Here is a 15686-nt window from a genome sequence, read left to right on the forward strand (position 1 = left end):
CCAATAATTATTGTAGAGGTATATTGATAAGCCAGTCCAAACATAAGAAAATCGAAGCTAACTCACTTTGAACTAAGATTTCATATTGGACATATCGCACTCACTTTCCGCTTCTGTTGCCGGCTAGACACGCTGCTATTCCTTCCTTCAGAAATGTAAGAAAGAATTCTAACACAGATGCATTTATTGCACCAAATTTATTTGTGTGGACCTAATGAAATGTTTGTCTATGAAAATAAAAAAAAAGTACCTAAATCTTGCGTGACTGCAACTATGTCATCTGCATGCCACTTGACAACTCACTAAATAATTACACATATGTATATATATATATATGTGTGTGTGTGTGTGTGTATGTAATTATTAGTGATATATAATTATATAAGTCATGTATATATCTATATGTGTGTGTGCATGTTAATACTAAATCATTGATTATTTTAGTCGTTAATTTGAGATTATATAAAAAAAATTATGTTTAAATGAGCTTTTATTAGCATATCCAGTGCAATATGTAATCCATATGTTTAATTTTATTTAGTATTTAACATTTAGAGTTAAGAAATGTTCCGAAAGATATCAGAATTTCGAGAACAAAAATTAATATTGCATTGCGAACAGAGGGAATAATGATCTTTATGTAACTGAAACATAATAGTTTTCTGGAAGTTTGTTATGAATCTTTTCTAGTTAGAGTTATTTATTAACTCTTAAGTAAAACAACATCACAGCAGATGCAAAGATATCATGTAGTAATATATTTAAAATATAACAAATGCAGATTTAATTACAAATAAACTTTTATTTAGTATAATCAGTTTTTTCCAAGATATTTTACATACATTTGCTTCTTTCAGATTATCTGAAATATAATAAATAATTTTAACAGCCAAGCATAATTGCGTTTGGATAATAGCATACATTGTTGCAAATTTACATTAGCAGGCAAGTAATTGTGGAATGTTCTTTCATGAGGAAAAAAGTTATCACTTTTGATGCTAGAAAGATTCATCAGATCTTGAAATTTCTTTTACTATCATTTTATGATTATTCGCCTTTCGAAAAGGGAAACATAATTCAAAAATGGGTATTGTGTATCTTTCTAAAATTGATGCTTTGTTTGATTATAATTAGGTTAATTTAAAGCTTAACGAAAAAGGGGGAAAGTGTACTAAATGTTTTACTGGGTAGTTCAAAAGCAGCTTTACATTATTTAACGGAAGCATTCAGTTATTTATAAACTTGTCTTTTTTTAACTTACTGTTTATTCTTTAAGAACATATATTTTAAATTTATATTTAACTATTCTTTATATTGTGTTACATCTATTAAATGCAGTTAAAAATTATAAAAGTGTCAACTTACTAATGGGTGATTTTTTTAAAAAAGACCATCACAATTTTCTTATGATGTTTTTCGACTCTGATTTTTAAATGCTTGTGGGTTTTATATATATGTTTGAACATTTGAATGTATATATTTCTATAAGTACTAAAAACATTTGAACTTAATCAAATGTTTAGTTTTAAGGTGACTTATCTTGATGGTTGGTTAACATTTTATTAAACAAGCAGGAATAAAAGTTAATAAAATCTTTATCTTCTAAACTTTGAATAAGCCTTATTACATTGTGAACTAATTAGCTCCATTTATAGATTTTCTGTCATGTTTGATTTTGATGGAATTAAAATAAACTAAACTCAGAATTCAAAATAAATTGAATTCCTGAAATATTTACTGCAAATATATAATTCAAATGTCTTCGCTGGCCGCCAGTTTGAAGCCACTGCATTATGCAATTAACAAGATGAATCAAGATGCTGTGTGTATCCACATACCTAATTTCTCCTCCTCTTATTGGAATTTAGTTGTTTAATTTTTTTCTTTGGGTGCTATCCTCGTTAAAAGCTGGCCTTGTTAACCAGAATGTTGAATTAACTTCTGGCAGTAAATATTATCATTTACCAATAGATATTTCTCATAGGTCTGGAAAAAAAACTGCAGTTTTTTGTTCTCTACTTACTGTTTTAACAATTTAGATTGACGAATATTGTGCAAGTTCTCATTCAGATTTGGAAGCACTCAGACCTTGATTATTGTATTAAATTTTTTATTTGATATCTTTGTTTGCCTCATGTATCTTCTTGCATGCTTTGAACAAATTTGGTTGTGCTAAATTAATCACTTTTAACAACTTTCCATATAGGTATTCTTTTCAGATTGAAAATTAAGAACAAATCTACGAATTTCTAACTAGTTTTTGATCAGAATATTTTCTTGAAAAGGGCCATGATGATAAAACGTTGAAATAATCCAAATTCGAGGAAAATTTCAGAACTCAAGGAAATGTTTTTTTAGATGTGTCTATAATTGCTTCGATGCAAAACAGTGTCTCATATTTATGTACTGTATTTTGTTAACAATTTCAATATAGTCGAGGCTTTTCCTACTCTAAACAGAAGTCATTAATTTTTAAACTGAATATTTTGTTTTAGTAAGAACATTTAATATAAAGAGAAGAGCAAATAAACATACATGACACAGAAAACCGTATTTTATGGTTTCAGATGAATATTTTTTTTTCCTAAAAGTGTCCGATTCCTTTTGTGAGACACTCTTTGTATGTGTAAGGATTAATTACGTCTGATGGAAGTTATTCTGAGAGGGTTAGGAGTCATATTAAATTTATGCAGAATTGAAAGAAATGGTGAATCTGAAAGTTTATTATGTTAAGTTAGATAAAATTAGTGCAACATATCTTATAGATGATAAAACAATAAATAGAAGTGATAATATTTTAGTAGCCATAAGCGATCTATGCACATCTATATGTAATGATGGCAAAAATTAAATTATTTCTTTCAATTAACCACAAGATGACAAAGAGTAAATAGCTTCTAGGAGAAGCAGTTACAGATACAATTTTTCTTGTTTCCGTTCATCTGGTTTCTTTACTGTAAGGAATGGTATAGTCATTCCGTACGTATAAATAGTTAATCGTGAAAAATAACTATTTGAGAACATAAGTTAATTTTTTTTTTTTTTTTTTTTTTTTTTTTGTCGCACAATATATAGAAGTAGAGTTCGTGGACATCTTGATTACTGCAAATCAATGGTAAATTAACAACCTCTTTTGTGACTTCTTCCGTCCTCAGGTATCCGTACTAACCCGGAAAAATCCCATTTTCATGTGAGTAAGAAAATTTGTCAGATTAATTTTCTTTGCTTCGTGAATTCTTACTGCTTTTTCTGAAATAAAACGGAGAAATTTATACAGCGTCTTCTTGAGATTCTTTCTGAGTACTAACAAAGCATGGGCTTTGAGTTCTGGATACGAAATTTTCAGTCTCTTCTAGAGCTTCCTCTTCAATGTCTCCAACAGATGAACGATCCATTAATTTGGTATCGGCATTTGCGTCGTCTTCTTGAGATTCTTCTTTAATATCATCGAAAGAGGATGGGTTAGGAAGTCTCGTGACAGTGCCTTCGGATTTAGCCACTCCTGAAGACACTGGTCTGGGTTTAAACAATCTACAAAAACCACAGTCCGAATCGGCAGGTGGGGAATCCATGCTATCCTCAACACTTTTTTGGTGTTTGGAAGAAAATGAGCGAAATAATGTTGGCATTAAGGGCAAGCTCCTCCAGCTTGTTTGTGACAGCATTGTTCTCTGTCTACGCATTGCAGCATTTGAAGACTTAGTTTCTTCTTGTTTTGCTGAGGGGGGAAAAATGAATGAATGAAAAGAATTAATGGTAAAATCTAAATATATTATTTACAAAATTTTTGTTTGTTTGTTAAAAAATATGTTATAGTAGTAGAACTTCAGAAACCTGAATCGCTTGAGTTTAAAGTTATTTATGTATTTTTAACTTTTTTGCTTGATTAAAGTAACATAAAAATATACTATATTATAGTGTACATACATTTTTAAATTATTATTACATGGCTATTAAATTTAGATGAAAATAACTGTTACATGTAAATGGATGTAGAGTGTAGCAAATAAGTAATCTGTAATCATTAATAAAAATATATTGTATATGTAATGTACTTCACTGTTCTTTGTTTATGTCGTCATAGTTTACTAATATCGAGCTCGTTGTTATAAATTTATTTTCTTAATTGTATTATTTCGCGTCAAGTCAATTAGAAATAGTTTGTGTTGTAAAAATAAATAAAAAAAAAAAGGTTATGTATTTAGTTTTAGGCCATAAAATAACTAAAAAAATTACCATTGGGGGGATGATGGTTCTTTTAATCGAAATTACAGTGAAACCTCGAGATGCGAGTACCCCTATATACAAGGAAAGTATGAGCGAAAAATGTGTCTCTAAATACGAGCATTGCCTCGAGTAACGAGGAACGAGCCATGCTGTTGGTATGCGTGACGCCATTTCCGGATTCCGGAAATCCCCTCGTCACATCACTCAGTGGTCTTTAATCTACATGTTTGTGCGCTTGTGAGTTAATTGTTTACTGCATTTAACGTCAAAATAATTATTTTAAGATGCCCCGCAAGAAGATTGTTGCCTTAGATTATGGTGGAAAGAAAAATAAGGAAGCCATGGCCGTTGAAATTAAGAAAGAAATCATAGATAAAGAAGCGTGGTGTAAGGAATTGGCGAAGACTTACGGGCCTTCCAATCAAGGATCTGCACTGTCCTGAAGAAGAAAGAAATTAAGAAACTTGATGTAGGCAAAGGAGTTACTTCCAAGCACTATTCAGATCCCCTAGAAGCTGTTGTTGGCGTGGATTAACGAGAAGCAGTTAAAGTCGGTATCGGAAGCTATCATAAAGGTAAACTATGGGTTATATTATTTACCAGTGTTATTTATAAGAAATATTGATTTTTATGTTGATATTTTTCTAGGTGCGGAATGGATTATCTGGATTTCTATTATTTTCATCGGGGAAGTTTTTTTATAGATACGAGAAATTCACTATACAAGCTCAATGCTGGAACGAATTAAACTCGTATCACAAGATTTCATTGTACACGGTTATACACTGTGTCCACAGGATATCCTTGACCGGCGTTTATTTTCACAACCGTTTGTCGTAGACTTCCAGCTACAAAAATGTTCTTAAATGATGCAAAGTTTCATGTGTGGTCATTTTTTAATTTAAAAAAAAAATCAATTTTGTAAATATTTTGAAATCTTACTTTTTAAACGTTTCCGCGGTCCCTATACTTATATTCAGAAAAATTATCTACTCGTGATAAAAAAAAACAAGCAAAAGTTTGACTCCCATGCGGCAAAAATTGGTTTGGTTTATTTGATTACGGCAAAGCACTAGAGGGAAGGATGCCATCATGGAGGACTTTCCTAAATTTAACTGGCTCGCATCAACGTTACGCATGGGAAAAACCACGAAAACGGCCATGCAGCAAACCCGTTGGCCCGTGGTCGAACTATCAGTATTCAGCGACTATAGCACTCGGCCGCTGGTGGGCCCGCAAAAGTTGATCGAGATATTTGGTATTAAAATCAGAAACCATACTCAGAGGGCGTACACTAACTGCAGGGCGCAATGTTTGCATTTGTTAACTTAAAAAAAAAAAAAAAAAAAAAAAAAAAATCATTTAGAAAAACTTTTCTAATTTTAAGAAATTAACGTTTGAGTATTTCAATGCAGATTTATTTTGAAAAAGTGTTGATTGATATAATTCGTTTCAAAATGGAAATCTCGCAGAACAGAAAATGCTACAGACACGCAACCAACTCGTAATATTATTTGCATTAATTAAAATGAAAAAATCCTTACAGTTAAATTAATTTTCTTAGTGTGTACCAAATTATGATTCTAAAGTAATAAAACTTCGTAAGAATATTCGTAACATATTTTTAGACTTTGAGAACTCATAAATTACTTGTGTGAAAATTCTTTCAGAATACCAAATGTAATAAAATTATAAATTAAAAAAGACACTATAGTATGTTTTAAGGTACTAAATAGGCCTTAATGATTTAGTAACTAAATCACTAAAGAATATAAATGAACGACATTTAAGGAGGAGAAATCAACCTGAAAGTACCATAGTGTGCAAATTATTTAGGAACAAGACGATTTTTTTTTTTTTTTATAATTTATGTACATACCTTCATATATAGTGATAATAATAAAATTAATAGGAAATATGTCCGTCTGTAGCACAAAAATGTCCTCTATAATGCACTTGAGCATTGACTATACTAGTCTTATGCATATTTTTTACTTAATCATGGAACTACTTTTTTATAGCGTTCTTAATCATGTGATACTTTGCCACATAATCTTTTTTTTCTAAGATGTTTCTTGAGAATTGACTAAAAATATGTTACGAATATTCTTACGAAGTTTTATTACTTTAGAATCATAATTTGGTACACACTAAGAAAATTAATTTAACTGTAAGCATTTTTTCATTTTAATTAATGCAAATAATATTACGAGTTGGTTGCGTGTCTGTAGCATTTTCTGTTCTGCGAGATTTCCATTTTGAAACGAATTATATTAATCAACACTTTTTCAAAATAAATCTGCATTGAAATACTCAAACGTTAATTTCTTAAAATTAGAAAAGTTTTTCTAAATGATTTTTTTTTTTTTTTTTTTTTTTTTTTTTTTTTAAAGTTAACAAATGCAAACATTGCGCCCTGCAGTTAGTGTACGCCCTCTGAGTATGGTTTCTGATTTTAATACCAAATATCTCGATCAACTTTTGCGGGCCCACCAGCGGCCGAGTGCTATAGTTTTCGATCGCATTTAAGTCTGGTGAATTTCCAGGCCTTTCTAGCACGCTAGTTTTATTTTCCAACATGAACCTTCTGACAGATTTTGAATTGTGGCATGAAGCCTAGTCATGCTGAAATGTTCCTGCAAAGATTCCGAGAATGGCACGTTTTAAAATTCTTATATACTTCGATGAATTCGTCATTCCGTCAATAGAAACTAGATTTCCAGTACCATCTGCGGTGACAAAAAGCCCGATTTTCTTCCCCCCCCTTTTTTATGGCATATCGAATGTGTTGAGGTTTTATTGATACATCCTTGTTTCATCTGACAACGTTAGGTGTAACCGTGAACAAATTAAATGCGTCTTATTACTGAAAATGACCTTTTTCCAGTCATTTGTGATCCAAAATTTTTTCTTTTTTTTTTTTTTTTTTTTTTTTTGCTCTCATTACGCTTCGCTTCATCTGACATGCCAAAAGTTGCTTTTAAATAAGTCGTATATGTTTTGCAGTATGTCGCTCGATTACCAGATAAGGAATGCGGTCTGTCGATTTACGCTCTTGATTTTAAGTAACACTATAGAAATAAATGGCAAACCAAGTGACAGGGATGACCACGTGATATCTTCACGTAAGGAAATTAAATATGCCGGGAAAATCCTCTACACTCACTCCTTTCAAATCTTTCACCGTGTGGATAATTGCCTCATCTTGTTGGAACCACAGATTTGTTCGATTTAATGCGCCTTCTACGAAGTTGTGTAGCATTGCAGCGCATCGCTGTGCATGCGTCTTATCTTACTCAAAGAAATACGTTCTTGTCGTTCCAAATTTTAACACTTCAGACCGTACTGTAGTGAGCATAGTGCACGCTCATAGACTCCTGTAATATGTGAACTAAGGAGCACAACATTTACAAGACATCATTTTCTGAATTTAATATTGGTGACCTTATTGGTGTTACATTTTTTTCAGTAGTGATGTACATTAAACTGAAAGCTACAACATGAATAAAAATGAGTATTTGTCATATTATTTCATTTAAAAAAAATCGTCAGTTTTTTTTCTGCACCACCCTTTCGAAATGGCTGTAAGAATGTTGATAATAATAGTAGCTTCATTGTTTAATTTTGTCGAAAACAATGTTTGTATTTTCTTTAATGGAAATAATTGAATTGTTTAACTTGTTGATCTTTATTAAAAATAAAATACGATAAAACGAAAAAGTCACTCACTTGTATTAGAGTAAATGGGTATCCTACGGAAAGGAGAAATTATGTTGTTGCGAAATGTGGTTTAATTTGGTCCAAATATTTGAAGTTCGACTTGTAAAGTAATTTAAGAAGTGCCGAAATAAATCAGTTTGCTTCAGAGCGATATGTAATAAACTAATACTGCTGATAAGTTTTATTGGCAACTGAGAAAATTCTAGAATTCTACTTCAGATTCTCTTTGTTACCAAGACTATTTTGCATTGTTAAAGTATACGTAGTACACTTTAAGAAATCGAATTTATCTTACCGAAAATTTTTTATCTTACATATTTGGCTGTGAGACCAAAGAAAAACCTCTGCATTGAGAATGAGTCTAAGTGTTGTAGTTAAATTTGAGAAGTCTGAAGAGGCATCAGGAATAGCTTTCAACCAGGAATCCGTGCTCTCATTAATTCTGAAATTATGCAAACCTTGCGAATCAGGAACACAATATCTAATTTAATTTTACGCTTAGAGTTGCATACAGTTTGAAGAGGAATTGAGTTGTGATTATAGTGTGAGCTGCTGTGATCTTCAGTTGTTTTTTGTGCAGGAAGCAACATTTGTCGCAATTCATTTTCAAAATAAGGCAATACATTCATTGGGCACAGCAGGGAAAAATGACTGAACATAATTAGATAAGTACGTGTCCCAAGATTCACTCAAATCATGTCTCAGTTCTGTGGTACAACAGCTTGGAGATGTCTTTTAAAACAATCAAAGCAATCCTGCCGTACCCCAAGGGCACTTGATAACGTTGAATGTCCATCGTAACATTCGCAATCTCCCCTGAACTGCATTTTTAAGCCTGTTAATGTCAAACAGGGTGCAAGTCAAAACTAACTTTAGTCAAACTAAGCAAATACTTCATTTGCACAATTAATCCAAGTAATCTTATTGCTTTTGCGTGTTAAATTTTCTCCTCATACTCAAAACCATCATAAACATTATTAGAAAACTTTTCTCAGTTTACAAAAGCTACTTTTGCAAATTTTTAATCTCCTCCTGATTTGCAGAAGATTATCCTTATCCCGTCACCAGTTTGATAAGTAAATTCGAGATTCATGTAGTACCACTAAATTTTTTATACTTTTAAGTCCATCAAAAGTGATTAAAGATATCTGTGTGACCATGGCCTCGAATATCCCTTAGATCTCTTAGGCTCGGCATGTATATAATATTTTAGGGTGTTCCGAAAAGCAGCTGAGAATTTCATATACTCCTGTTTTCTTTCACGCGAAAGCAAAGAAAAAGGCATCAGGAGCTTCAAAAGAATACTATGCTTAGAACCCCAGGCAGTCCTTAAGCGGATCTGGGAAGCTTGATCTTCATCCTAAGTCGTTGATTTTTGGTGGAATGGATGAGATGTTTGAATATTTTTCGGGGCATAAAGCTTAGTGAGTTACTTTATATATTGCTCGTTGAAAAGTTTTTATTCATACACAGGTGTTTATCAAAATAATGGAAACGCTCTAGATTTATAAGGAATTCTTTATTAATATGGCGTAGGACCGCTTTGGCATATAATACAACTTGGATTCGCCTGAGAATTGAATCATACAAGTGTTGAATAGGGTGTAGAGGAATATTGTACCATTCTTCATGGAGATATTGTGGAAGTTCTGGGAGAGGTGCTGGTGGAGGATATCGATTCCGGATCAAACGCTCTAAAACAGACCATAACGGTTCCATTATATTGAGATCGGGGAAATGTGGGGGCCATGGTAGATGTTTCACTTCATCCCATTTTCATCAAATCATGATTGGACAAATCTCGCTGCATGAATAGGAGCATTGTCATCCTGGAAAATTCCGTCTCCTGCAGGACTCAAATTTTGCATCATAGAATGGACCTGCTCAGCTAAAACTTCTCTGTTTCTCCTCTTCCTTCCTTGCAGGCTTATGAGTGAGCCAATAGAAAAACATGACACAGCTGCCCACACCATGACTGATCCACCTCCATGCTTGACAGTTGGAAGGCGATAATCACGACCATACGCTTGTGCAGGCATCCTTCAAACTTGCACCCGTCCTGTTGTAGGAAAAAGTGTGAAAGATGATTCATTTGACCATGTAACTGTCTTCCACTTATCAATTGGCCAGGTTCTGTGATTGTGGCACCACTGTAGACGACATTTGGCATTAACATGTGTGACAAATGGCTTGTGAATTGCTACTCTACCGTAAATATTCTGTTTATGAAGGTGCCTCCTAACTGTGATTATTGATACTGCAGAATCCAGATTTTGATTGAACACTGCAGTCACTTTGGTTGCAGTTGTTTTCTTTTAAGACATTACCATCGGCTTCAATATCCATCGGTCTTTTTCACTTCGGCTCACCTTTCGTCTACTATTTTGCTTTGCCGAGCTTGTCTTGCCGCGCTATGTGTACGTTGTCATGACTTTAGGCACTGTACCTCTAGAAATGCCTAAAATAGCTCGAATGTTTCACTCAGCGTTGCTCCAGCTAATCGGACTCCTACAATTTGGCTTCTTTAACAGTCTGCGAGGTCTGACATTTTACGCTTCTGATGAAAATACAACACGTATACAACTTTACTAAAGCTATCTCATACTACTAAGATACATACTTCCTATACTAAAAAACAAAACAAAAACTGGTAGCCAGGATTATATTTAATTGATTACGACACGCATTCCTAAATGTCGCTCTTATTCACTTGTGTTTCCATTATTTTGATAACCACTTCTATATGGGTTTATGAATCAGAACAAGTCTTTCAAGCCCCATTCGATGAAGCTTTTGGGATGTTCATCTGGTTTTATGTTACAAATTTTTTCGGGTGAGATTTTAGTTTGGACCCATTAATTTCTTTAAAACTGGCAGATCCAATTCCTTTCTGTGATAATAGATTATAGAATATACTCTAAAGTTAAATACCGAGAATTTTCTCGTTTGCACGCATCTTTCTTCCAAAGGAATTTAATATAGCTGTATATTCATCAGGTTATAATCGATGCAGGACCGAGAAAAATGAGCAGTGGCCTCGCCAGAATTCGAACACTGGACTTACTGAATACGCGTCGAGCATCCTTCCAGTCACACCACGAAGACATGCAGAAAGGAGAGAGGAAATATCTTATATAGCTATCGAGCCGATTTATATAACATTATTGCTTGAAATGTGCATTAAACAAAATGTACATTAAAAAAAATGAAAAGTTGTTGTTTATTTTATATAAAAGAAAACATCGGTGGGTATGCAAATTTGCAGTTAAAAAATAAGAGGTCTAAAGTTAACTTCATCTTCAAATTTCTATAGAAAATTATAAATGATCTAAATGAAGCTTGTCTACTTACTTATGCAAACATTCGAAGCAGATTTTAAGGATCCTCTGGCAGATCGAGAGCGAAAACTGAGAGAATTCACTGAAAAATGAACACATAAATTTTATTAAATGATAATTTAGATTTCAGAAATCAGTAAACAAAAGAATAATTAATCTTTATCCAATGAAACAGTCCTATGCAAAGTACGGGGAAATAAGACCGTTGTTCAGTTATTCATCTCCCATACTTAATGCACGCTCTAAATAATATATGATAAAGAATTTTTTAAAATATTCATTGATGTAATTAAAAAGTTAAAAGAAGAAACGTATGATTTTCTTTGTTTCTTTTTTCTTATATTCTTGACTACATTTTTATTATGCTAATTTTATATTTTAATGATGTCTTACAAGTTGTGCGTTTCTCAACGAAACTTGCTAGAGTACCTTTCAATACCATGTATTTTCAGCGTCAGATTGGCTTATTCCTTTCTTTAAGATTTCTCCCATTTTTATTAGTTTTTAAAGTTAGTTATTATCCCATCTTATGAGTGTTTAAAGTTTTCTCCCATTTTTAGCCCAGAAGGGCTGTTAGTCTCGAAACGGCATTTTGCAGCGAATCACTAAACTACTGTATCCCTTTTCAGATTGTTGCCACCAAAGATTATCGCTCTGTGTCATATTTAAAGAAACTAAATAACGAAGAATCTACATGAATTTATGCATGTTTCTCGCATTGTGGAAAAACTACGGTACCTAGAGCCATCAAATTTTGAATAACATAGTCCTCCCGAACATGGGTACCTAGAAGCATGAATTTGGAATATGTTTTACTGTCTATTTCATATTCTGTGAAACTTTACGAATTTTTGATTAAAAAACTGAACCATTTTAAAGCGAGCAGTGGCAACACTGTAGGGAATAAAACTCTTTTCAGCACGCGAGATTGTCTATCAGAAATTCTAAAGTTAGCTGTTTTTAAGCATTTTTAACCCAATGTGGCGTTAGCAAAAATGCTCTCGGAACGTGTAGTTGTCTGTAAATGAAAACAACGTCCGTTTGCGCGTAATATAAAATCTGAAAGCCTTTCAGATTTTTTTTAAAATTAAATTTCTGTTAGTAATCGATTTACTGTGCAATATTCGTGTCCGCAGCTTGCATATCGGAAGATTTACATCCATTCCAGCAATCAGAACTTTAGTAATTCCATCCGCAATGTTCTTCACTATCTGCGGCCCTTAAAATTGAGCGGAGCGATTTAGGGCATCAAAACAAAAACATTCTCCAGTCCCATAACGCAATTTCCCTAAAAAGTTCTTTTGGGGGAAAGAACATCGTCTACATTATTTGTTCGTTATGTAAATAAGCTTTCAGTTTCCACATATTGTTGTGTCCTCCGAATTTAACGTTAGGACGACACAGCAAAGAATTTGTACGTACCCCTCCTATGTAATTTTCCCAGTGAACCATTCTGTTGCGATTTGTAGTTCGCAAAACTCACTAGACATTAACTCATGATGTCTAAGTCAATGAATCGAACGATTGTAACATAAAATGCAGGACCCAGGAAATCACATTTGTGTTCGGACACATTGAACAAGGCTGCATAGCTATTTGGCTTCGAGTAGCAAGCAATTTTTCCTTGCGAATAATGAATTTTCCTTGAAGAAACAGAATAGCCGCTTTTTTATTTCTTTGCAAATCCCCAAACGTGAAATCCACGGCGATAATTGGAGACAGGAATATAATTAGATGAAAAACGGGATTTTTATAAAGTGAATTATTAAAAAAAAAAGCCAAACAAAATTGACTGTTCCTGGCGTTGAGGAAATACGCAAAATTAAAAAAAAAAAAAAAAAAAATCTGAAAGGTTTCATATTTTAAATTACGCCCAAAGGGGCGTTTTTACAACGTTTTGTGTGTTACCTTTATTTATTAAATATCATGTTCTTCGCACGTAAACCATAAAATTCAGTTCAACAGCAATAACGCAAAATAATTTTAAAATGTGCATATCTCTAGAATTTCCGATACACAGTTCCGCGCGATGGAGATAAAAAGGATATCCCCACCCCCGTAGAGTGTTTCCATTGCTGGCTTTTAAATCGTTGAGTTTCTTAATCAAAAATTCGTTAAAGTTTTACAACTATGAAATAGATAATAAAAGAAATTTCAAATTTGGGCTTCCAGATGCCAATATTCGGATGGAAACGTACTTTATTCAAAATTGGATGGCTCTAGGTACCGTTGTTTTATCACAATGCGAGAAACATACATACATTTATGCAGATTCTTCATTATTTAATGTTTTTAAGTGTAATATAGGACGATAATATTTGGAGGCAACAATCTGAAAAGTGAATCGGGTATTTATAGCGAACCAACGCAAAATGCCAAAACGAAAATAATAGTCCTTCAGGCCAAATTGCCCCTTGGACTAAAAATGTGTTTGAAACTATGGCTTAACGAGAAAGTATCGTTAATATTTTAGATGTGGTCATTGTTTCTTGTTTCAACTTTTTAACAATGAATACTTTTGTGCAAATGCTACATTTTCATGTAATTTATTATAATTAGAAGCCAACTATAAACTAAAATTTCAAAAATCATGTTACACATTAAATTTAAAATGAATAAATGAATATTAAATTTACAATAACTCATAAATAATAAATGTTTATATAATTTTACTAAGAACTGTGATTTTAAATTATTTCCAAAATGCAAGATAACAATCTAATTTTGTAACAAAAAAATTTTTTTAATCATTTATATATTAAAATATTAAGATTTATCAAATAAATTAATTAAAAAATAGATTACGCATTTAGATAAGCTAAAAAAAAAAAAGAAATTTTTTGTTAGTGTGATTAGTGGAAATTACCTTATCCCTACACACAATGCGTCTACAACGTTTAGGCTTGCTCTTTTTCAACAAATTTCAGCCAAGTTGCCAAACGATAGTTATTGGACAATTACTAATATTCTATCTTTATATATTGTTTTCTTACGAAAAAAATTTTAATAGAATTTTTTGCTTGGTTTTCTGCAGATAGCGCCTGCTATTATAAATTCAAAGATTGAAGCACGAAACCACACCATTCTCTTCGCACTGCGCAAATGTGTCAAAAAAGATATGTGTAGCTGTTCTTTATTATCCACAATATGCGCTTTTCAGATTTGATAATATAGAGTTTAATTTTTATTCTGCATACTGAAGTTGCCTTTTAAAATGCAGCATTTTAAGAGCATCTTTTGAAAAAAAGGGAGAAGAAATCAAAGGAAATAAAAAGATGAAAGCGTAAATAAAAGAGCATTCCTAATAGTTAGCACCTACCAAGTTGTACAGAAGATCTATAAACATGCCAATATGTAATAGCCATTGGAAGGAATGTATGTAGGAGAATGAGCTGTAATAGAGTTGTTTCTTTCAATTCTTAGTTTTTTAATATATTCAGACCTAAGACTTTGTAGACGCGATATGTATATGTTAAGTTTCATGCAGTCTCATGCAACTGGTTAGTTTTCAGATTCCAGATTTATTACCTTATTTCAGTTCCTAAGTTAATGGATTGTGCAGATGATAAAGTTCCTTGTACCAAAAATATATTAATTCTTGTGCACATGAAATATAAATTTTAAGTTTGTTTCATTTTCTGATACTCAAATATAGATAAAAATGTATGTTTAATCAGTATAGTTGCGAGATAGCTTTCGCACTGGTGCTTATAATGTCAGCATAGCATTCATATGATGAGCTGATATCACATTTAGCATTCTAAACTGGGAAAAGGAACAGCACTAGTATAAGTTATCAAAAGTTCTTTATCAGCAGAATATAATTTTAAAAAACATCAGACATCGCGCGACATCTTGGTGGTACTTGCAAATCCTTTGATATTGTTCTTCGTCGTGCACTGTAAGATATCTGTTTCTCTGGAAGATATTATTTTTACATAATGAATAATAAACAAATGAAACAAGAATTAAACACAAAATGCTGTATTATTGATCTTCTATAAGAAACTTCTAAATGTTAGCAAGAAATACATTCCGTAGTACGTAGCTTTTGTCCGTACTTAGGGAAGAACAGTTTTAAAGAAAATAATATTGAGCTTGTTCGCATGATCACACGGATAACTGATTTTAATCCAACTTCATAATTTTATTTTATGATGCGGAATAAAATTTTTAAAAAAAAATCTAGCAAAGATATAAACTATATAACTTTCTTTACTGTGTATTTGTGTTTCAAAATCAAATGGCGTTTCTATTTAAAACCATAGATTTCAAGTTAAAATTTAAAGAAAAAATTAATTCCTCAATGTATTATAATACATTGTGGCTTTAATATTTTCCTTTGAATATTTATACTGAATTCTTCATAAATGTTACGAAAATTCAATTATTTTGGGTGCT

General features: G+C 32.2%; 1 protein-coding gene across 7 annotated transcripts in view; it reads right to left on the reverse strand.

Annotated features, from left to right (window-relative positions):
- Nucleotides 1-782: 782 nt before the first annotated feature.
- LOC118200191 (trace amine-associated receptor 1-like) overlaps nucleotides 783-15686 on the reverse strand; it is a 138064-nt gene continuing 123160 nt past the window's right edge. For all 7 annotated transcript variants that reach the window (XM_085822573.1, XM_085822575.1, XM_085822576.1 and 4 more), the window contains 2 exons: nucleotides 11299-11367; nucleotides 783-3718 (listed from right to left, as the gene is read on the reverse strand). In XM_085822573.1, coding sequence (XP_085678699.1) covers nucleotides 3270-3718; nucleotides 11299-11367 — 518 coding nt within the window. In that variant the 3' untranslated portion in view covers nucleotides 783-3269. The remainder of the gene's footprint in view (nucleotides 3719-11298; nucleotides 11368-15686) is intronic.

Source organism: Stegodyphus dumicola, chromosome 8 (genome assembly GCF_044657685.1).
Source record: "Stegodyphus dumicola isolate Sdum_Otavi_A_Nest chromosome 8, ASM4465768v1".
NCBI lineage: Eukaryota > Metazoa > Arthropoda > Arachnida > Araneae > Eresidae > Stegodyphus > Stegodyphus dumicola.